The sequence below is a fragment of the Neofelis nebulosa genome, chromosome 1 (genome assembly GCF_028018385.1).
Source record: "Neofelis nebulosa isolate mNeoNeb1 chromosome 1, mNeoNeb1.pri, whole genome shotgun sequence".
Lineage (NCBI taxonomy): Eukaryota > Metazoa > Chordata > Mammalia > Carnivora > Felidae > Neofelis > Neofelis nebulosa.
The window spans coordinates 28197857-28222522 of NC_080782.1; the positions used below are offsets into that span (position 1 = coordinate 28197857).

Below are 24666 nucleotides of genomic sequence, written 5' to 3' on the forward strand. Positions count from 1 at the left end.
CTCTGGGCTTATTAGAGTTATTATAGTAGCTTGGCGAGGGAGCGAGATGAAAGAGAGAGTTGGGAGAGGCTGCTGAAAATGTCACAAAATGATCAGGATGGGGAAAAGGGGTTGAGCTGAGACTGTGGGCAGAGTATTAATGCACGAAGAGGGTATAGAGAGAAGAGCAGAGGGCGAAGGGAAGAGGCTGGGGCCCCTTGAGTCAGGGGGTCAGAGGGCAAGCTTCAGGGTCAGAGGGAGATCAGGAGAAGCACAGAGGTCATGAAAGCAGTGAGTGGTGGACTAACGGGGACGATGCCCAACATTATTCATGAGAACGTGTAAAACGTTTCACTACTTTGTTTATCTTTTCCTTCCTTCATGTGTGTTTATTGTATGTTTTAGACTGCACCAGAATTTTATTTTACATGCTCCTTAGAACCTCGCATGGGACCAGTGACTCCCGGAGACAGAAATAGGAAGGCTGTGGGAGGAATTGGTGAGGCCAGACCCTGGGATTACAACTCACTCCTACCACCCGACAGCGGCTCCAGAAGACCCTTTGCTCCTACTTTTGACAGAAGGACCCAAACTTATTCAATTTATTTTGGCTTGCTTCTTTATTTTGGTCCCACTTCACGTGAGTTTTGTTGGTCAGATTATGAAAGACAAGAGAAAAATAGGCATTAAAATGAGATAATGGCATCAAAACCAAGAGGACCACGGAAGACCCTGCTGAGAACATTTGTGTGGGTGCACTGATGACCAAAGATCCATAGAATCTTAAGATTGATGCATCCATATGTTTCTAATGTAAATTTCCAGCTCTGATTCCATCTTTCTCTTACCATCCTTTCTTGCCTCATCTGTCAGTCAGGGGTGATGGAGAGACTTAGGCTAGAAGTGATTTCTCATTTCATCACCCCACACCCCACACACCTGCCCCACAGCTCTCTGAGAACTGCCTCCCTTCCCTTCTTTCTGCCTATTCCTCAGTGTGTTGCCTTTCTTTGGGAATCTGTTTCTAGCGAGGGCAAACACACACATACACAGCAATGTTCCCATCACGTGGTACACGCCATGCTGCCTGGGAATGAATAACCCTTGCCTTGTCAAGAAAACAGAAAGTGCGGTGCGAAGATTTTTTTGTTACCCAGGAAATAGCAGGGAGCGTGTCAGTCAGAAACTGGGATATGCCTAAGGAGAGAGAATTTTTAACCAGAGTTCTGGATCACGAACATGAGCATTAGCCTGTACTCCATATATTCTTCTGGAGTAAAAAGACTGGAATTTGAGGACACTCACGGGTGGCAGTGACCAACACTGACGGTGACAATCCCAGAAAAGCAATCCAGGTATCTGTTTCCCTCATGGTCAAATAGCCATTCCATGTGACCCTGGTGGAGCAGCAAAGGCTTTGGAAAATATGCAGTCGGGACAGGAGGAAGATGCAGCCTGTGGACCTCCAGGACGCGGTCATAGGCGAGGGACTGTGAAAAGGCAAGATTTCAGTGTTTAAGATCTCCCTTTTCCTTAAGAGCTCCACATCTCTTACAAGATCAACAGCAGGTCACATGCCGTGTGCCTGCCTCTCTACTGACCGAGCATTAGGCTGCTGTGATGTGCCCACAAGTGGCTGTATTTGCCCCATGTGCCCTTTTTGCCCCAGGTCCTTTCTCTCAAGTACAGGACATTATTAATGTGTCCCTTCGATCCCTTTCTAGATCATACATGGAAGAAGGAGGCTGAAATATTCTACCTCTAAATGGAAAGTCTTGTCTTTGAATTCCTTTTAGCTGTAGAATAAAATAAAAAGACTTTGGAAGTAAATGTCTGCAGTAATGTCTTTTCTCTCTTTCTTTTTTTCCCTGCAGTTTTTTTTGAGAATAAACAAATGAGGCGCTGGTGGTGTTCATGTCTTTAATTATCAAAACTTTCTCCTATACTGCTCTTCTTTGTGGGCCCGTCCCGACTGCTGAATCTACAATTTCTAATCTATGAGTGTCATGTAGAATAAAGGGTATGGAAAGGAAGGGAGGGAGGAAGGGAGGGGGGATAGACAGAGGGAGAGAGAGCATGAGAGCGCCTGATATTTCTTAGTCTGAGAGCAAAATTATAACTTCCTAGTTTGGAGGGAAGGACTCGTGAAGGTCAGATCGCGTAGTGCCATATGAGGTAATCAAAATCAGAACAACATTTTATTTATTTATTTTTACAGTTTATTTATTTATTTTGAGAGAGAGACAGAGAGAGTGAGTGGGGGAGGATGAGAGATGTGCTCTGTTGGTGCAGAGCCTGATGTGGAGATCCAACACATGAAACCGTGAGATCATGACCTGAGCCGAAATCAAGAGTTGTAGGCTTAAATGACTGAGCCACCCAGATGCTCCCAGAGCAATATTTTATTTTGATTTTTAAAAATGTTTTTACAGAGAGGGAGGGAGGCAAACCATAAGAAACTATTAAGGACTGAGAACAAACTAAGGGTAGATAGGGGGGTGAGGGAGAGGGGAAAGTGGGTGATGGGCATTGAGGAGGGCATCTGTTGGGATGAGCACTGGGTGTTGTATGGAAACCAATTTGACAATAAATTATATTTTAAAATGTTTTTAAATGTTTTTATTTATTTGTGTGTCTGTGTGTGTGTCTGTGTGTGTGTGTGTGTGAGAGAGAGAGCGAGTGAGGAGGGGCAGAGAGGGGTTTGTGGACAGAGAATCTGGAGCTGGCTCCACACTGGCAGCAGAGAGCATCATGCGGGGCTCGAACTCACAAACTGTGAGGTCGTGACCTGAGCTGAGATCACGAGTCAAGCACTTAACCGACTGAGCCCCACATGTGCCCCTAGGACATTTTAAAAAGCAAATCTGTGGCACCACAAATGTGATATATGTATTTGTGTGTGTGTGTCTACATCTGTATCCTTGTGATACAGATGGATCGCCTCTTTCTCGTACTCTAGGTCGCTCAGTCTCTGCTCTGTGTCTCTCACACACACACCCATTCATGCAGCAGCACGGAGCAGAGTCAGAGGGTTCAGATGCTCCTAGTGACTTGTAGGTAGAATATCTAGGATGCCCTGCCTAAGCGGCAGGCAGGACCTTGGCGGGTTTTTCTTGAGGAAACAATTTTGCCCTTTCAAGAAGAACCACCCTCTTGGGTTTCCCTAAAATTCTGAGTCTTACCTGGTATTTTTCAGGTGTGAAGTCACATGGAGGCATTCTGGGTTTTGTGTGGAGACCAAGCTTGGTCACAGACATCCAGAAAGCACCTATTAAGGGTAAAGTGAACTTAGGGCCCACAGTTGAACAGCAAACTAGCCTGCTTGTAAAAATCACCTATACTAAGTAATCTGAATCAAGACCTTTAGGCAATTTTGTTTATTTCTTAGTTTAAAAAAATACTTCAGGGGCGCCTGGGTGGCTCAGTAGGTTAAGCGGCCAACTTCAGCTCAGGTCATGATCTTGTGGTCCGTGAGTTCGAGCCCTGCGTCGGGCTCTGTGCTGACAGCTCAGAGCCTGGAGCCTGTTTCAGATTCTGTGTCTCCCTCTCTCTGACCCTCCCCTGTTCATGCTCTGTCTCTCCCTGTCTCAAAAATAAATTAAAATGTTAAAAAATAAATAAATAAAATAAAATAAAAAATACTTTAAATCAACCTTTAGTTAGGACTTAAAAACTAAGGTATCTCAATGACACATTTTCTGGAGGAAAAAAGGAGAATTTCTTTCAACTATAGTAAAAAAAAAATCATGGGGGATATTGGAAGAAGCCATCGTTTTTCCCACTGCGGTCCCTCACAATCTCCCCCCACACCCTGCCAGGTGGACTAATCTCTCTCTTCAGTTGGTCAGACTGCTGCCACTGTGGTGCATGGATTGAATATATCGTCCGTGTCAATAGAGGTGCTTTCTAAGCTTTGAGCTGCTTGGTGCCTGAATCCTGGTGCCAATTTCAGTTCCTGACGCCAGGTTGGCTCTCCGTAAACAGTGAACGAATGGCTGTTGACTAGTCTTGTAGAGAATCAGGAGAGTCAGGCGCCAGGCAGTGTCCCATAATAACAAATGCGTGCATAGCGATGTGCAAGACAAAACACAACACAAAGACCTTCCTCCCGAACACAACACAAAGACCATGAGGACCCAAGACCAGACCGTGGCAAAGCAAAGATGAGGTCAGTCAGAGGAATCACTTAATATTTGGGGCTGGAAGGGGCCTCAGGTTTTTGTCGTCAAAATGCTTATGTTCTAGACGAGGAAGGCAGACCCAAGTGGTAAATTAATTTGCTTAAGTTTGCCAAGCTAGCTAGCTGCAGAACAAGAATGAAACTCCAAATTTCTGGCTCCCAGCCTACTTCTCTTCTCATTCATTGGCCACTTTCACCCTTCCTTTCCAGCACAGATCTTGACCTGTGTATAGCAGTGGGATGGGACAATAGAGTTAATATCACAGTGGGAAGAGACGTCTAGAAACCTTGTGGAAAAGAATACAGCTAATTTTGAAGACTTAAGGTCAGTGCCAAGATAATATTACATGTGGAGAGAGCTGAGAAAATGATGTCTCTTACTCAGCATAAAGGTCTGAATCCGTAGATGAAATGTTGGTATTTTGTGTGGCTGTGAAGTCACAGTCCTGAGAAACACAATGAACAATTGTGTTTTAAATGAAGCTGGAAAGGAAAAGCTCTGAATATGTTTTATTTCAAAGAGATCCCATTCACTTTTCTGCCTTAAATAATCACTAATGTCATTAATTTGCTCTTACTTTAAAAACAAATGGCTTTCGGCTAGCCAGCAAAGAAATGAGAAAAAAATAACACCTTAAGTTTTCTGAGAATTTCACCTTTTGAAAAGCTTTTCATTGTGTCTATCTACCTTAATTACTCTTCTGAAACGGCCACAAAATAGACTGAGTGTTTCTACGAATTCAAATTCCCTTCACTCCTTCAGTCCCATATTTTCCTGCCTGCACAATTGGAGCAGCCCATTGAGAAGGCTGGAAGCTCTCTTGACTCCACACCTATAGCAACTCTGATAGTAGGCTGGCAGTGGGGACAGAGTTGGGAAGAAGGACTGCGTAAAGAAGAGCCTAGATTTTAAACAGTCAAGGCAGGTTGATTCAGTCATTGGTTCACCTAACTGAATGGAATGTGACGGTGGAGTGAGAGCTCCAAATGGAATACATAAAATCATGTTGGAAGCAAGGAAGGAAGGGAGGAAGGGAGGAAGGGAGGGAGGGAAGAGGAAGGAAGGAATATTTGAAAATACACAATGGACATAGTTCATAGAACATTAAGGTGATTTATTAAAGTACTAACTATGCCTTATTCCTGCATAGTGTATTAGGTAACCTTTATGTATTTATTTTTTAAGTTTATTTATTTTGAGAGAGAGAGAGAGAGAGAGAGAGCATGTGCAGGCAAGGGAGAGAGAAAGAGAGGGAGAGAGAGAATTCCCCACAGGCTCTGCACTGTAGGTGGGTGCTTGAGGCAATGATACTACCTCCTGGGGCATGGTGGACGTTCATGAGGAGGCTTTATGTCTTTTAAAGTCATCATCCTTGAGTATCTGCTTATTGCAGTTAATGCTTAATTTTGAATTGCTTTCATTTTTTCTTTATATTACAGCTAAAATACCGCATTGTTTTCATTCTGAAATTGTGCATAGTTGGGTTTTATTATCCATGGGTTTCATTTCAGGGCAAGAGCAGGCCCTGAAAAATACTGGGCATGGACAGGGGGCATGGGGCTGCTCGGGGAAGGATCGCTCTGTCAGATGGCCTGAATCCAAGCCCCCATGCAGGCCTAATCCCAGAATACCAGGCCACAGACTCTGAGCCCAGCCCAGCCCCTCTCGCCAACCCTCAGCTCACCCCCGTGCCCCTGGTTTCCACTCACGGCTCAAGGAAGGGCACATCTTGGGGATCCTGGAAGAGGAGGTCTGCAGGTGCAAAGCTCACAGCAAGTGTCTCCCGGCAGGAGTCCTCTCTCCCAGCCAGGGAGCCAGTGCCTGTGGAAGCAGGTCGGGGGAAGGGCTCGAACTGCTCGCTGGCCAGATGGACTTTGAGTTTAGGACGGAAGGGGAGGAGCTCGAGGGGGGTTCTGGAGCGGTTGCTGCCTTCACTTGGGCCAAGCCCCAGAGCTTCCAGGGCAGGCACCGGTGCCTTAGGGCAGAGAAAAGAAAACGAAGTGGGAGACAGAAAGGAGAAAGAAGGAGGGCAGACAAAGTATAGGTCTTCTGGGCTAGGTTTGTTAGTTTTGTGTTCCAGCAGGTTCTCATCAGGACGCGCGTCTCTCTGTGAGGGTGGTGGTGGCTGTGGGGAAGGCTCAAGGTATCGTTGAAGGGGATAGAGGTTGAGAAATGAGGGGTGTGAATAAGAGAGAGAGAGAAAGAGGATGTGCATGGAGTGGGTAAAGAAATGGGTGTTGGTATTGGGGTTCTTCTGGAAGAGAAGGAGGACAAAAGTGAAAGGAGTTGGTACTCTCCAGGGAAGGAGAAGGGAACCCAATAGCGAGGAAGGCCCTGGACAACTGTGCATCTTAATAAGGCAAGAAGGGGAGAGCTGAGGAGTTAGGGTGTTTTAATTTTATTATATTTCAATTTCTAAAATTCCCACTTGGCACTCCTGCTGACCCCACCCTGAATCTCCATGGGCAACTATTTCATGGGGTTAATATATGTCTTTCTGTTGCTTTATACTCTTGGGAAATGTCCATAATGTTTGCAGCAGAGGCAGTTTTAGTTTATCTAAATGTATGCTTTCTTTTTCGCTCACAGCTATTTTTTTAAGACCCATCCGGGCTGCTATAAGTATCTCTCTCCCAGGTTTTCCACCGCTGTGGCCCAGGAGCCCACGTGCCTGGGCGTGGCAGTGACAAGTGGGGACAGCAACGAGGGCAGGTGGAGCTTGGTGGGGAAAAGGTGTTGGTTCACAAACTAGCCCCTGTATGCGGAGGGCGCGGACAGACTGATGGAAGAGGCAGGCTGCTCCAGATTTCTAGGTGGCATGTTTGATGCGAGGGGGGTCACTTAAGAGGCTTGTCCTGGGTGGCAGCCACAAGACCAGTAGGTCTCTACCTCTACCCGCTGGAGTCTTGGAAGTTTACATAGGGGCCTTAACTAGATTCACTGGATTCTTTCTTAGAATCTCCATGTCTCAGGTGTCCCACCCAGATGCTCTCAACAACACTCTCTCGAGGCAGCTGAAACCTTGGCTGTGTTCTTTTTTTCCTCCCTTAGGTGAGGTAGGAAGCAGAAAGACGGCTGGAGTTGGAGAGATGCCCAAGCCCAGTTGGAGAGAAGTTTAGACTCGCAGCTGATGCAAGGCTCTGTCCAAGCCGTTTCCCCCAGAGACTAGATCTTTGGGAAAGTGAAGTCTCTGGACATATTTCACAATGGTTACTCTTCTGCTTCCCCAGCCAGCGCGATGAAGGGACCTTCACTAGGACAGCCTGGCGATATTCCTACTGTAGGTACAGCTCATAGCACTTTGGGGTCGTCCTCTGACTCTGGCAACCAGCGAGTTTCTCACTCTCATGCTGGTCCACCCTCAGCCCCCAGCAATTTGTTAAAGTTACTGCATAAGGTGTTTCTACCAGTAATGGCTCCAGTGGCAGCTGCTCCAGGTAAAGAAGGTCTAGGCTGTGACTTTCAGGGTTTGCCTGTGTCCCTAGATTTCACAGTGACAGGTCACTCGGCAACTTCCCTCCCCCGATGGGTTCCAGAAAAGCCATTGGCTTTCAGTTTGTCCAGCTTCCTGTTGTCAGGGTGGTGGTGACACTTCCAAGCTCTTTACATGTTGAAGTGGAAGCTGGAAGTCTCTGTATACTTTGCTTAGTGAGTCCCTATTGACAGTTGTGTTTTCTGCATCATCCTGGGGTGTAGAATCTTGTGCTCTAAACTAACTGTTTTGTTTTTTTCCCTTGGGATGAATCCTTGAAGAGAGGTTTCTAGGTCAGAATGTATGTACATTATGCTAAGCAAAATAAGTCAGTCAGAGAAGGATAAATACCATAGGATTTCACTCATGTGGAATTTAAGAAACAGAACAGATGAACATAGGGGAAGGGAAGGAAAGGAAGGGAAGGAAAAATAAGATAAAAACAGAGAGGGAGGCAAAGCACAAGCGATTCTTAAATACAGAGAAGAGACTGAGGGTTGCTGGAGGGAAGGTGGGTGGGGGGTTGGGCTACATGGGTGATGGGCACAAGGAGGGCACTTGTGGGGATGAGCACTGGGTGTTATGTGTAAGTGACAAAACACTAAATTCTACTCCTGAAACCATTATTACACTACATGTTAACTAACCTGGATTTAAACAAAATTAAAAAAAGAAAAAAAAATAATGTACGTCCATTTTAAATGCACTCCAGTTAGATGTCATCAACTAACATTGCACAAGAATGTTTTCCAAGATGTTGGGTCTTTGGATCACTTTAGACTTACAGTGATGTCACCGAATCTGAAAGCTAGGGAGAGGGAGAAGTTTAGACTCCCTCAGATCTTCACCGTCTGTCCGGGAGTCCCTTGGAATAGCAATTTAAGATCTTACCTGAGGTTCACAGGCAAAATTAGCATTCAACAGATGTTGCCTCTGACTTATCAGGGACTTTAAGAGACCTGTGCCCTGAGTCTGTTTCTTCTCTTCCCTTCACGCAAATTAGTATAATTTTCTCCATCATAAATGAGACCAGAAAGATGAGGAACGACCCCAGTTTACATGACTGGTCAATAGGAGGAGCCGGACGTCAGTTAAGAGGGTTTTGCCATCACTATTTCTCAGATAATGAATTACCTTGAAGCTTAAGAATATGTATTATCAGCTAGGGAAATATTAGAATCTCTCTTGAAAAAAGATAATTGATAATTATGGAAATAATCGGGAAATCATGGGAAAGTAAGGGGGAAAATTATTAACTTGACAAATTCGGTTGTCCAGTTAATAATTGTAGGGGATTGTTTTTTTGTGCACAGGTTCACTAACAATTTGTCAGTTAACTGTGAGTGAACTTTGCTCTTTGATCCAATGACACAGCAGGGTCCCTGAGAATGACTGAGGATAAATAACAACTCTTGCAAAGTGATCTTTGAGCCATGGAGTTGAAGAGGAGGGAAAATTCTGGAAGGATTTCAGATAAATCCAATTTACTTGAAATCTCATATTTCAGGTGTCTCATTTCATGGTGACGGCATGTTCAGAATGCTCAGAATGAAGGAAAGAGATGGTTGTGTTCGAGGACAATAGCTGTGTGGAGATGTGCTCACATACTGTGACCCTTAGAGTTTCATGCAGCGCTGATTTTCTTGAAAAATGGTGCAGAGTCCAAGTCTTTAACTTATTTAGGAGGAAGAACTCTTTGGACCAAGTTCATTTGGAATTATTAGACTTCGTCTTTTTTTAAATTCAATCATTTATTTTTTTAATTAAAAAAATGTGAAATTTATTTATTTTTGAGAGACAGAGAGAGCCAGAGTACAAGCAAGGGAGGGGCAGAGTGAGAGAGAAGGAGACACAGAATTCAAAGCAGGCTCCAGGCTCTGAGCTGTAGCACAGAGCCCAACGGGGGGCTTGAACTCACAAACCATGAGATCATGACCTGAGCTGAAGTCAGACACTCAGCCAATTGAACCACCAAAGCTCCCCTATTTGATTTTTATTTAATGCTTATTTATTTATTTTGAGAGAGACAGAGAGAGAGAGAGAGAGAGAGAGGCAGAGAGAGTGGAAGACAGAATCTCAAGGAGGCTCCGCACTGTCAGCACAGAGCCCAACACAGGGCTCAAACTCAGGAACTGCGAGATCATGACCTGAGCTGAAATCAAGAGTGAGTCACCTAACCGGCTAAGCCACCCACGCCCCCTGAGGCTTAATATTTTTTAGAAGTCAGTCTGGAGAGCTGGACACACTGTGATTACCCCAGCCTGCCCGTCTAGACTGTAACGCCCAAGAGGGCAGAGAGAACACTTACAACACTTCCTGTATCCTGATATAGTGTCAGGCACAATGCTCATCAAGCGTTGCTCAGTAATGGGTATGGTCAAGTGATTGACAGATGATTGAGGAAGATTCGTATTTAAAAGGAGGCTCTTGAGCATCCAAATTAATCTCTTTTTGGTAAAATGTATGGAACACAGTTTTTATTTTCTCATTTTTTTGCATAGGCCACTTAGCAACTGGACTTCTCAGATTGTTCATTCCCTTGAAAGTTACAACTAGACCAAGAGTCTTTTCCAGCTGCAGCTGGATGAGGCTCACTAGAATTTGGTTCGCTGTGACAGTGGTCATTCCTGACTGGGAGAAGAGCCACCCCCACTTAAACTTAAGCCCTCAGATACAGTGCATTATCTAACTAAGACCTTTTATTTACATCCCGTTCTTATAATTATTATTACTGATTGGCTGATTAAATTGCAAATTGCAAATTGATTCACATTGCAAAATAAAAACGAAGGAAGGGTGCATTGGAAGAGCGAAAGGAACTGACTTATCCCCTAAAGGAAAAAGTTCTCAAATAACATGGGAAAACAAAATCTACCTATGTGCTGTTCATAGACATGCCCTTAAAACATAGTGACATAGGTCAAATGAAAGTAAGAAAATTGAAAGAAACCCACCAGAGAATTAACCGGTGGAAAGAAAGCTAGTGGAACAATATTAATATCAAAAAAGGAGACACAGAATCATTCAGGATAAGGGGCATCATTCTTAACAATGAAAGAGATAATTCATTAGGAAGATTGAATATTTAAGTCTACATACACCTAATAATATACCCTCAAAACAAAAACTGATAAAATTACAAAGATTTTCTTCTAAAATTTTATTTAAATTCAAGTTAGTTAACATATAGTGTAGTATTGGTTTCAGGAGCAGAATTTAGTGATTCACCACTTACATACAGAACTCAGTGCTCATAACAAGTGCCCTCCTTAATGCCCATCACCTATTTAGCCCATCCTCCATGCCCCTCCCCTCCTCCAGAAACCCTCAGTTTGTTCTCCATAGTTAAGACTCTCTTATGGTTTATCTCCTTCTGTTTTTATCTTATTTTATTTTTCCTTTCCTTCCCCTATGTTCATCTGTTTTGCTTCTTAAATTCCACATGTGAGTGAGATAATATGGTATTCGTCTTTCTCTAACTTATTTCACTTAGCGTAACATACTCTAGTTCCATCCAGGTTGCTGCAAATGGCAAGATTTCATTCTCTTTGATGTCTGAGTAAAACTCCATTTTGTGTGTGTGTGTGTGTGTGTGTGTGTGTGTGTGTGTGTGTGTCTTCTTTATCCTTTCATCAGTGGATGGACATCTAGGGAGAAAGAGGAATTTCTATAACCCTAGAAGATTTTGACTTACTTATAAATCACCTCAGAAAATTATATCCCAAGCAGCAAGAGATGAAATGAATGAAGCACGCTTTGTAAAAATATACCATGATGAAGTAGAATTCACTCCAAGAATGTGAGAGTAATTTGACTTTAAAGAATTTTCTCCAAATTAATTCTCTGCAATAATTTGTATATTAACTGAGTAAAGGAGGAAAGCCACATTTTTGTATCAGCAGATATAGAAAAAAATTGGTATCAGTAGATGTAGATGTGTTAACACCCATTCAAGATATGGAATTATTAGCAAATTAGGAATAGAAAGGAATTTCCTTAATATATCTAAGGGTGTCTGCAAAAATACACAGGGAGCCCTATACTTAACAGCAAACTTTTAGTAAAATTCTCTTCAAAGTCAGGAATAAGAAAGAATATACACTACAATCAATATTGTACTGGAAATCCAACTCCAAGAAACAGACCAAGAAAAACATATGAGAGGTATAAAGACGGAAAGAAGAAACAAAGTTGTGACATTCCGATGACATAAATAAAAATGGAAAATCCAAGAAAAAGTACAAATTACCAAAACTAATAGATTAGAGTTCAATGAGGTTTCAGGATACAGAATCAATATTTAAAAATCTGTGGTTTCTATATATAAACAACAACTTCTCAGAACACAATAATTTTTAAAAATTTTTTTTTTTTTTCCAACGTTTTTTATTTATTTTTGGGACAGAGAGAGACAGAGCATGAACGGGGAGGAGCAGAGAGAGAGGGAGACACAGAGTCGGAAACAGGCTCCAGGCTCCGAGCCATCAGCCCAGAGCCTGATGCGGGGCTCGAACTCACAGACTGTGAGATCGTGACCTGGCTGAAGTCGGACGCTTAACCGACTGCGCCACCCAGGCGCCCCTAAAAAGATACCATTTACAATAGCAACAAAAGTTATATGGTATCTAGGAATGGATCAACTAAAACACATGCAGACATTTATGAAGGATAGGATAAAGTGTTACTAAAGACCAAAGTAAATGAAATGATAAACCATGTTCATCATTAGGACACAATATTATAAATTATATTATAATTAAATTATAATATATTAAATAATATAAATAAATATTTATAAATATTTATATTTTATATGTAAAATATATTTATATATTTATATATTTATAAATATTTATAAAAATTTATAAATAAAAATAATATTATTATATATTTATAATATATTAAATAATATATTATTATATTATATGTAATTTCTCCCAGAATTCACACATAAATTCAATGAACAAAATCTAATTCCTAGCACAATTTTTTAAAAAAAGTTGATAGGCTTATCTCAAAATTCACATAATGAATAAATGGCCGAGAGCATAGCCAGAATAGTTCTGAAGAAGAGAGAGAAGTGTAGGAATTAATTTCCCTGATAACAGGATTGCATAAAACTAGAGTAATAAAACAGGGAACATCAAGGCAGGGATAAATCAACCGACCACCGACGCAGAGTAGAGGTCCAGATGCAGACATATGGAGACAGACAAATGGAGAAACTGAGCAGATGACAAAAGATGGCATAAAAGATAAGCAGGTAGAGGATGAGTTATTCAGATACTGAGGGAATTCATTAGGACAGTGAAAGTTAAAACAGCAACAATGTATCCTTTATTGCCCATCAAGTTGTCAAAAATTAAAATATCTGACAACCTCAGGTAATGATTAAGGAAAAAATGGAATCTCCTGCACTGCTGATGGGATATATATTGGCACAGCTGCTTTGGAGAACAATTTGTCAAGTGTGAGAAAACGTTAAGGTGAGTGTTCCATGTGACCCAACACTGACACTCCTAGATGTATATCCTAGAGAAAATATGGCAAATACTTAAAAAAATGAAGCCTGCATAAAATGTTCTTACATGGCCATTTATTTATTTATTATTTATTATTATTTTTTCAATATATGGAGTTTATTGTCAAATTGGTTTCCATACAACACCCAGTGCTCATCCCAAAAGGTGCCCTCCTCAATACCCATCACCCACCCTCCCCTCCCTCCCACCCCCCATCAACCCTCAGTTTGTTCTCAGTTTTCAAGAGTCTCTCATGCTTTCTTACATGGCCATTTATAATAGTGGAAATGAAAAGTTGATTAATAGAGGGATTAACAAAAAAAACCCCGTGTATATATCCAATAAACTGGAGCTATTTGGATTTCAAAAACCCAGTGCTGAAAGAAAAAAAATCAACATGCATATGGCATATGTTGTTACCTATGTAAAATAATTCATAAGCACCCACAATAATTATATATATATATTTCTATGGGTGCATATATTCAAGGAAAATGCATTTTTAACATGCCAGACATCTGTAGGAATGTAGTTGCCACTGGAAAGAGGGAGAGAATTTGATTATTAAGATATGAACTACTGCATCTGTGATGTTTTACCTCTTTTTTTTTAAGGTATGGAACAGATATGGTAAAATGTTAGTATTTGTGAAATTTGGGTGTTGGTAAATCAAAGACTCTTTTTGATAACAAAGACTTTCCACCCTCTGGAATTTTCAAGCATGTGTGAAATGTTTTATGCAACAAATACGAGATGAAAAACGGAAGATTAAATTGCAACTGAAGTTTTAAGTGAAGACATAGGATAACTCGAAGTAGCAAGAATCAAACAAAAGAAAATATGGATATTTGGCACTGAGATTTGTGGTTCATGCTTCATTTGGGAAAGCTGATCATATATCAGATTTGGGAACTCTGTTTTTGGGTATTTCTTGGTTGTTCCTAGAAGGCCCAAGGAACTTCTGCGAGCTTCCAAGCCTATTTGCATTTTTTAGGCTCCCAGCTGGCAAATGGATGACAACTAGGGGAACTTGAGGGCAGTGTAGAGGGAAGGAGTAGTAGTTAGCTGAGTTGGGAGCAAGATGTCCGTTTTGATTTAGATTTAGTGACAACAAAACAAAACAAAAACAAAACAGAGAAGGTGTTGAAAGACCAGCATAAAGGGCATGCCTGAAAAAATGCCTTTGAACAGTGTTCTCAGACAAATATTTCAGCATCTGTATGTATTTTATCTCTAGAAGGGCCTTGCATGCCATTTCCTTCTTCTCTTAAAAAACCTGTCCTAATAAAGTTTGTTGAAGCAAAGAAAAACCTTCTCAAAGTTGTATTTTTATAAAAAAACATGTTTCACATGTATATAAAAAGACCCTCCAAAACCATTGTTCAGGAAGTAATTTATTGATTCCGTTTAAACTAAGCATGGTTCCCACTGCCAAAGGAATTGCTCTGAAGATAGAAAAATACATCAAAAGTTTCCAAAGCTCATTGACAATCTCAAAACTGATCAAATAAAGTAAAGCTACTAGCAAGTGTCATCTAACCTCATCTTGTAATGTTTAATAATTTATGGAGTGAGTGCATGTCACCTTAAAAAGTCCCTGTGACATTTACAAATTCTTTCAAACACATTTATCAACATAGTAATAAAAATTCCCAAGCTCCCTTTTCTTTTTTTTTATTTTAAATGTTTTTATTTATTTTTGAGACAGAGAGAGACAGAGCATGAGCAGGGGAGGGGCAGAGAGTGAGGGAGACACAGAATCCGAAGCAGGCTCCAGGCTCTGAGCTGTCAGCCCAGGGCCTGACGTGGCGCTCGAACTCACAAACCACGAGATCATGACCTGAGCCGAAGTCCAAGTCAGACGCTCAACCGACTGAGCCACCCAGGCGCCCCATCAATCTCCCTTTTCTTAAACGAGTGTTCACCAACCAACATCCACATGGTGTTTTATTTGACTGATATCTTCTAGCCATTTCTAAAAAAAAATTGTCACATTCGCAATAATATTTGTGCTTCAAGTCCATTTGTCAGCCTAAGTTTTATGTGAACCTGGTCATAATAAGAGGAAAATGGTTAATACTCGTGTGGCCGCAGAAGTCAGGGGATGCGGCACGGTGGGTAGGAGAGGTTGTAGATAAAAGAATTTCAATATGGGTGTCAAGACCTCCAAAGTAGAATGTACTTTTCCAATACCAAGAATGGGTTCAGTCTCACCTGTGTGGTTTGGAGGGACTCTCAGAGGTAAATGCTTTCCCTGGCCAGTGAGGTCCCTTTTGGGGCCTTTTCAATAACCCCATTTCCTATATTCTTGCCCAGTCATCCCTACCCCCAACCCCAAACATTTCAAGATTGCTACTAGATGGAAGCTGTAACTTTCAGTCTGTAAAAAATAGGGAAGATTTAGAATGTATAAAACTTGGTTAGTAAGTTGTAGGAAGTTTGGTGAGGTTAAGGTTTCAAATGTGATTCTGGCAAGAATTGACCATATATAATTTGTTTTCTTTCAGGAAACACATAACAGTAATCTTGGGAAATTGGCTCCGTATTTCTTCTCCAGCTCATTATTAATGATATGAATGTTGTGTCTGGTAAGTGACACTCCACATTTTTTTTAGTTTAGAAGTAAAATTGTGCCCAAGAACTAAAGGCAGATGGCACCAACATAAACATGGGATAGTCAGTGGTTCTTTGATGGGAGTCATTTTAGAGCATGATACTCATGTAAAAAATTCCTCATTGCTCCTGTGAGACATTGTGTGAAAGAACTAGGAGGCAGAGAATGATCTGTAAAGCCAACCCCCATACTATTTCATTATTCTTAACACAAGCATGAACAGTAGGTGAAGATTTTTAGATATAGATCCGTGAAAAATAAAAAGGTCATCATTTTACATTTAATCCAATGGATTTTGTCCAAAACGGTGTTAGTAATGTGGACGAATCATACCGTTCAAAAGGATCCCATTCTTAAAAAAAATGGTTCAGTCTCTCCTTTATTTCACAATATTTAAATGAGCTTCTCTGGTTTGATCCCCACGTTCCTCATTCTGTGTCACTCTATTTTTATCAGGTTCTCATGTGAAAGTGATGGGGTGAAGGAAGGAAATTATGTTTTGCAATCGTATGGAAGGATAAGGATAAAGGAGGAAAATTGTTTTGGTCCAATTTATACCAACAATTTCCAGATCATAGATCCCTTAGCAGCAAAATGCTTCAAGCAATTTGCTTCAGACACACACATATTATTCTGCTTATTTCCATGTCAAATAAAAATAAAGGAAGGGTAGGCAAGGGAAATAAACATTTATTGACCCAGGCACTGAACTAGGTATTGTCAATAACAGGAATATAAATATAATGACCATATTATGCTGGGATGTCTAAGATTTTGTTTGGCAAGCATTATTTTTGGCGTGCAGAAAAAAATGAAAATATTATGACAATAGCAGCATAATCTCCCACACTACTAACAAGGATTTAACTGTCCATGTTATTCCCTCAAAATAAAAGGAGGCAAATGAATAAATCCATGAAAACAGGAAGTACAATGTGCAATAACCAAAGATTTACAGAATTAAAAATGCAAGACCAGTCAGCCTATAGTCCTCTATAATTCTTTAAGGCTAAAAAGACAAAAAAGTAGTCATTACAATAAGTACATCAAGAAATGTTTTTAAATAAAAAGAAGACTATTTCTGATATATGGCTGACTTTTCCCATACCATAATATATTTGATGGCTAAAATCAAATAAGGACAACATTTATTTCTAGGGGCATTAGGAAAATAAAATTGTGAAAAATATCATTACCATGGCTTAGGGTAACCATCTTGAGGTGACTCATTGTTAGGAAAAAATCTGCACTCTATGGTTTTGTTGGTTTTTCATCTGGGGACTTACTAAATATTCTTTTCAGTCTTCATTTGCCAGCCAGTTTTTATAAAATGTAAAAATGGTTATTGAGAAAACCTAGCATAAAACTACAAAGTGGTGAATTAGAAGGTATATTTTCCTATAAAAAAATCAAGCCCAAACAACCCCCCAGCAACTATTGTAACAATCACTTTGAATTTCCCACCTCATGTTGAAGAGTTTTGCTTGGTATTTTCTAGGGAAAGAGAAAAAGTGGAGGTAGTGATAGCCTTAAAAATATGGAACCTTTTACTATTATATAGTCTTTGCTTCAATATGGCTTTTCATAAGACACAGATCACACAACACGCTGGCTCTAGATTGCTGTGGTTTCCACATGAAACTTTTTAAGTTGTTTAAAATGAATAATCAAACACAAAAGCAAGCCTCATGATACAAATAACACTCAAGAAGTTATCAGAAGTCACATGAAGCAAAGCTGAGGGTTGACTTTTAAAGGGTTTGAATTGTACTCTAAACACTTAACACCCCAGATCAGCTGTACAATGGCATATGATACTAATTCCAGACAAAGCTTAAGAAAAAAATTAGTACATTCACAGTCTCAACAGAAATATATGGTTACATTTTTTTCAGTTTTGTTTTACAGACACCATCATATTGAAATACATAAGGATAGATTATAAGTCATTATATAATTATTTTCATCTGTATTACATGATGAGTTTCACAATATAAGGAGTATATATTTCAATGCATCATACAGTTTTGAACCACATAAAGCAATATAATATAAAATAATATAGCAGTTATTTTAAATTCAGGAATGTCACATGACAAGTACATCAAATATGCCACTGAAAAACAGTCAAAGCATTAGATGTGATATCTTTTATTTCTAAACAATAAGCAGCTTTGAAGGAAGGACAGTAGGACAAGAAGGGGGGGTAGTTACTTTTAAAAGTTCAAAATCATCTTATCAGAAATGTTAGAAAACAAATTATTTTTCAGAGGTATCTTTGCCATAGAGAGTTTTGATTTCAGATAACATAATTACAGGGTTTATTTTCTCCAGGATGTGAAATTTGCAAGGAAAAACTCAGACTGTATTTTGAAGTTTATCCAGGTGAGGCATAATTTAACAGAACTCGTAAAGGTTATTTTTCATATTACTACTTCACTACCTAAAGGTTTTTAGGGTGCACTGTCGTTTTTTTATTTAATCAGGACCAGGTAAAAAGTTAATGAATAGAATACAATGATCTAAGGGTCTCTCCATTCACTGATCACAGCTGCATAAACAGGATATGTCCGTCCACTTTACATGTCTCAGTGCTTCTTGAGATCAGAGCATAAATCAGAGGAATGGAGGTGGACAAGACAGTGGCGGGCATATGGTGTTGTGAATTATGGATATCTCTTAGCTATAAACTCAGAACACCGAAAAGATTACAGATTTACTTTGTCCAGTAAAATTTGCGTTTAGCAGGCTATGGCTGGCATTTTGTGGAATCCTGAGATGCCTAAACCTCTGGAAATGTCCTATTTTCTATTTTTCTCCTTTCATTGGAATAGATACCATGATGGTCTCAGACCAAAAATCACCAACTGAAATACACAAGCCTAGGGAGAGAATTTCTATTTGATTATTTAACAGGAAATTGATGGCTAGAGTTTAAAGGACTTGCAAAAGGTCACATAGCCTGTTTAGTGGTAGCAAGGTGGCCTAGACCTGGAAATTGGGTGCTCCGCCCACACTACTCCAGCAACAATACTATTGTGCTTAAGCCAAAAAGGCAGAACAAGGAATTCGTTCACTGAAGGACACATGAGGCTTTCATCAATGACAAATGCACGTTAGCAACACCGGGGATGGTAATCCAGAGTCACTTACATTTTCTTGCATATGTGCAAGGTTCCACTGCATGCATTGTCCTTTTCAGGCCCAGGCATGCAATTCAAAGCCGTTCAAAAGCATATCAACATGTTTTAATTTTCTTCTTATTATTAGTATTTTATTATTCTCAAAATATTTATTTGAGAGATAGGGAGAGAGAGAATGCACGTGCAAGCGAGGGAGGGGCAGAGACAGAGCGAGAGAGAATCCCAAGGAGCCTCCCCACTGTCAGCACAGGGCCCCATGTGGGGCTCGAACCCACAAACTGTGAGATCATAACCTGAGCCAAAATCAAGAGTCAGATGCTTAACTGACTGAGCCATCCAAACGCCCTCAATATGTTTTTAAATTGAAGAGTATTAAATCACAGGGTGGCAGGCATATCCCCCAATCCTAGCCAGAGTCACTTTCTTATCAAAGTAAGTTGCACTATTCATTCACATCAGCTCTGTGGTAATTCAGTTAAGCAATAAATTAAATCCACCAGTTACTGGTTGGACCTTAGACCATTCTGTCATTCCCTTTCTGGTTTCTCCAGTTACTTACAGAAAACAAGTAAAATTTACTTTCCAATCAATACACTTTTCTTGCAAAAAGAAAACAAATTTTTTAAAAATAAAAGTAAAGAAAGGCACTTTGTAAAATATGTACAGATCTGTTTCTTTCTTGTCTACACTAAGGAGATAGGGAAATGAATAAAGGCAGGACTTTCTGCAAGTGACCACAGTGGTGGAGAACCTCAAGAAAGAGCCAGATTTCCCCACAGCCAAATTGCATCCTGGAGTTAACTCACAGGATTCTCCAATTCATTTGGGTCCTACGGGACAAGGGTCAAACCCTTTCACCTCATACAGGTGGTAAGGGATTGACCCACTTTGGACCAAACCAGTGAAAGCAAGTTTTTAGTACATACCCGCCTACCAGGATTGGTCTTAGGCACTTAGGAGAATGGACAGGGATGCAGCTGTCCCTAATAATAACTGTGCTCACACTGAGATGCTTTAAACCCGTTCATTAAAACTGACGAGAGCACATTTTGGAGTTTGGGTTATAAGTTTCCAAAAAACACGCATTGACTAACCTGTCTCCATGTGCTTTGTAACTTGAATATTTAGGTGTTTGTTTATAAAAATACGACTTTTTATAATTCAGAGCGTATGGCTCTTTAAACCAGCCTCACAGTAGTGGTTTATAGTTCATCAGAAAGAAAAAAAAATCAGCAGTCAGATATAAGAAAAGAGATTTGGGGCTGCTGGACTCAGCAAAAAATAAGCATAGTTTGATTCTGTAAAAGATTTTTTTTTTTTAAATTAGAGCCTCATTCAATATGTCTCTAAAAAAATCTCATGCTTCTTCTCTCACATATATTTGCACATTATCTTAGACTATGATTCTGTACCTACATAATTTATAACGTGTGTGCAATATGTTAAGTCTGCCTGCAACTGATGATTTAAAAGTGGAAATGAAAAAAGCACATCACTGAAGAGTACTTATATTTCTATGATGAAGGGTGATTGTTTGGTGGCTTACTTAAGATCAAGGCGTTGGTTAAATTATCTTTGCTGGAAAATATTCAGTGAGTCATGGAATCAAAAGCCAGAGTTTAAAAGGATATTAGAGACTGTTTGCCCAACATGTCCTTCAGAGGAAACTGAGGCCCAGAATAGGGAATTGTTCCATCTAAGGCAACCTAATTAGGTTCTTGAACCTAGGTGTCTTGACCCCCCCATTCTGCATCCTTCCATTGCACTGGCTGTCTCCTTGATAGAAAATATGCCACAAGATGAAAAAAAAAAAAAAAAGGAACTTAGTTAAATAGAGTGTTAACTGACCAGAGAACTGTAACCTTGGCTGTACTTAATGAGTGGCTAATTGGGGTATTTTAGGGATTTAATTCAAGTGGAGACTTTAACCGTAACATTTTTTCTTCACACACGCCGAATCGTTTGTCAAAACAGATCAGTTTTGAATTTTCAAACTATCGGAGTCATGATACACAATTTAGAGAAGGATGGACTATTTTGTGAAAAGTTTGGTCTGGACTAGGTTTGAAGGGCAGAGTCTTTGGCAGAGTGCTTCCCAGGTGCAATATATTCCCTGGCCCTCTTTTTTTTTTTTTTTTAACACTTTGTAAAAAATGTTTATTTTTGAGAGAGAGAGAGAGGAGAGAGCACCCACGAGAGGGGGAGGGGCAGAGAGAGAGGGAGACACAGAATCCGAAGCAGGCTCCAGGCTCTGAGCTGTCAGCACAGAGCCTGATGCAGGGCTCGGACTCATGAATGGTGAGATCACGATCTGAGCTGAAGTTGGACGCTTAACTGACAGAGCCACCCAGGTGCCCCTATTCCCATGCCCTCTTTAGAGTTGTGTGTATTTTGCAAGTCGTTCTCTATCATTATGTAAATTTAACCCCCAAATGGATTTTTCAAAAAGTATGCCTTCTCCTTATGAACAGTGTCATTCAGTGCAATTTAGACTTGACCTGTATTTCCAAGAGAGGATTGTTTCTATGCACTAATATAACCTTTAGTGGAAATGGTGACCTAGGGCAGTGCTTCTCAAACTTCATTGTGCACGTGAATCATCTGAGATCTTAGTAAAGGGCAGATTCTGATTCTGGAGGTCTGGGGCAGAGGAGCCGAGATTCTGCATTTCTGAGCAGCGCCCAGGTGAGATGCTGATTTAGCTGGTCCTCCAAGCATACTTTGAGTAGCAAGGACCTAGAGGACTGAATGCACACGGGCAACTTTCCCACAGGATACCTTCGCTCTTCTTGTTATTCTATACTGGGAGAAGAGGAACTCAGATCTATTTACTTTTGTGATTCTGGAAGCTAGTGACATGTTCACTTTCGAATATCCGGCCACCTCGGAGTCCACTTCCAGCGAGCATGGGGTTGCTGGGGTGAAATACTGAACTCATAGAGGTGAGCTCAAATTGACTATATCCAGCTAGTGAGTGAACAGAGAATGGGTCCGCCAGCAGGTGAAATGAAAAACAGAGGGAGGCTTTTTGATGAGTCATGAATGCTCTCTTCAAAATGGAGAGCCAGGCTTTGGACTGCTCTTGGGAAGGCTGCCCCTGGAGCAGACTTGGAGATTCTTACTTCCACACCTTGACCTTTATTCCTCTGCCAAGACTTCGCAAATGGACCTACTTCAGAGAGATACTAACTTCTGGCTTTGCTTAAATTTTCTTTGCTGCCCAAGATTTCTCAGAAGCAAACCAAACGAAACCAAACCCTCTCTCTAAAACAGTACGTGAGAGGTCACCACTCACCTTTTCATGGTGGTTTTATGAATATTCACCCAGAGAAGAGCAGAAAGCCCAGACAAGCCCTAAATCACAGAAGTAATTTATGGTCTGTGGAAAGCCCTAAAACTCTAGGCTGGCGACTGTTTCAAGTGTCATGGAGATAAAAAACGAATCAGATAAACTATACCATACTATGCTGGAAACTGAGTATAATCATTCACTTCGTAATCTTCAATGGACTTTGGGTTGGGATGGCATTTTCCTCCACAAACAGGGACTGCATATACTACTATGTACTGCAAATACTCATTATAACCTCATAGCAGAAAATACTGTACCCATTAAATACGTAAACAGCTGTACTGGGAAGATAGAAAATAGTCTTTTATTTTACCTAAGTGATAGAAAAATAGTCTTCAAAAATACATTGTGAAACTTATGGGTTTCTATTAAAGTAGAATTCATATGTACAGTAAGGCAGTATTTCCATTAGCATCCTGCTGTGATTATCTTTTAAATTAAGGTTAGTCTTTCGGATTTTTTTTTTTTACCTAACAGAAGACTAGGGGGTTTAATAAATTATCTCGTGTGCTGAAATGAAACAGGAAAACATTTTAGAAGAATTTACCACACGAAACTCACTTACCTGTAATGTAAGAAAATTCCATTTTCCAAAACTATATTCTCTAGAGGCTTTAGGATAAAATACAATTTAGGGGGGAAAACCCATGCTTAATAAATTCAAACCATTTTAAGAAAAAATTGGAGGCATCATTTTGGCTTGCATATTGGCAATGTATCACTAAGGTGATAGGAACTGATGTAAACAATTTGTCAGGTGTTCTGGAATGCATTCTTTCTTTAAATGTGTTCGGTTCATCCTAATAAAATGAGAGAGGAGTGCAAAGGTCAAGTAAAGGTCAAACAAAGGTCAAGCAAAGGTTCGTTGGTTTTCAACAGTGGTTTTCATGGCATTTGTCTCTCACACCTGTCATCTTCCTGTGGTAAACAACCGTGACTCTCTCATTTCCTTTTGTCACATACCAAACTGTGAAAGTCTTCCAGAGGATATACCTGTCGGTACTGTCCCTCGAGAATACTAAACGATGCGCTTTTATTTCATTGAACACATAATTTTATAACTAATAGCAAAAAGTAAATGTACAAATCACAGGAAGCAAAGCGATTTGTTCTGGAATCAGCTGTTGGAGAAAGAGGCAGCTGGTTGAAAATGGAGCATGAAAACGAATGAACTGTGGGCTGTATAGTGTCAATCTAACCACGTTCTCGAGCATTCTCTAGGAGAGTGCATTTCCTGTACTCTGTAGTGTTACCTGAAAAAAAGTCACATTTTAACCAATCGTTCCATTAATCAAGCTATCACTGAAAGGAGTGCATAACACATGTGGGATCCAGGTAATCCAACCCACCCTGCTGGAGTCCACAGTTGCTTGGTGCCGACGTGAAGGAGGCCAGGTCTTCTTTAGCTTGATTCGGTTGAAGGGGCGGTGGAGCCCCCTTGGCTGGTTCTTCAAATGAAGCCAGGTTTTGAGCTCGCGGGTCCTGCACTAACACCAGGATGTTGTTATCCATCACCCTGGACACCTTGGCATACTCCTTACTGGTTTCAAGAGTGCTGGGCTTGTCTGTCTGGTTGCCGTTCTCTTTCTGTTTTGGGAGCAATGATAGTGCTCCATCTTTGTTAACTTTGTGAATCTCCACATAATCCAAGGGTTTCACAGAGATAAAAGAGGTTTTCTCCAGGGTCAACAGCCATGCTGTGCCTTGGTCAGTCTTGGAATGGAAGCTTTCCACTGCCCTCTGCTCAACTGCCACTTTCTCCCCTCCAGTCTCAACATTTTTTGAAGATCTTAAAGCATGTGTGTCTGTTTTGTCCAACAAAGTGGCCGATGCACCTGCTGGGCCCATGGCCAGCTTGCACACATCAGCAATGTTGTGGTAAGAAGATCTGGGGCTGGGATGGCTGGGGGGCTGTGGTAAAGGCCATGTTGAAGATTTGGATCCATTGGCAGGGAAAGAAGGGATTTTGCCTTCCGAGCTTGTGCTCTGGGGGTCCCAGGTGCGGGTAGCATTTGTCTGGGGATTCTCTGGCTTCTCAATGCCCTCAGGAGTGTTAAATGTGGAGGGATTTGCCCGGGCTTCCTCACACTTTTTAGACAAAAGGGAAGGGCTGTCACAACTGCCCCGGCCAGAGTCACTGTCTGGGTCCAGGGGTGTGGGCTTCCTATCTTGACCCGGGTGTTCTTTTGAAAGGGCTGGCATCAGCTGCTGGTCCTCACTGTCATCCACTTCTAAAAACTCCACCAGTAAGTCCTCACAGTCAGAAGTGGGAGGGAAGTCTTGGCACCCCAGGGCACTCAGCAGTTCTTCAGACTTGCCCTTCTATTCAAACACAGACACAAGGAGAGATGGCTGTTAGCTTCCTGACATTCCACGTCGACATCACAGCCAAGCCAGTGGTCA

At 40.8% G+C, this 24666-nt stretch overlaps 2 protein-coding genes across 5 annotated transcripts in view; both read right to left on the reverse strand.

Moving 5' to 3' along the window:
• AGXT2 (alanine--glyoxylate aminotransferase 2) overlaps nt 1-6022 on the reverse strand; it is a 41608-nt gene extending 35586 nt beyond the window's left edge. Inside the window, exons 1-3 of the mRNA XM_058717085.1 lie at nt 5870-6022; nt 3162-3247; nt 1285-1469 (exon numbers count right to left, since the gene is read on the reverse strand). Of these exons, the coding sequence (XP_058573068.1) occupies nt 1285-1469; nt 3162-3247; nt 5870-5888 (290 nt within the window). The 5' untranslated portion in view covers nt 5889-6022. The remainder of the gene's footprint in view (nt 1-1284; nt 1470-3161; nt 3248-5869) is intronic.
• A 10416-nt stretch (nt 6023-16438) lies between these two features.
• PRLR (prolactin receptor) overlaps nt 16439-24666 on the reverse strand; it is a 165108-nt gene continuing 156880 nt past the window's right edge. For all 4 annotated transcript variants that reach the window (XM_058717024.1, XM_058717018.1, XM_058717033.1 and 1 more), the window contains one exon: nt 16439-24585. In XM_058717024.1, the coding sequence (XP_058573007.1) occupies nt 23563-24585 (1023 nt within the window). In that variant the 3' untranslated portion in view covers nt 16439-23562. The remainder of the gene's footprint in view (nt 24586-24666) is intronic.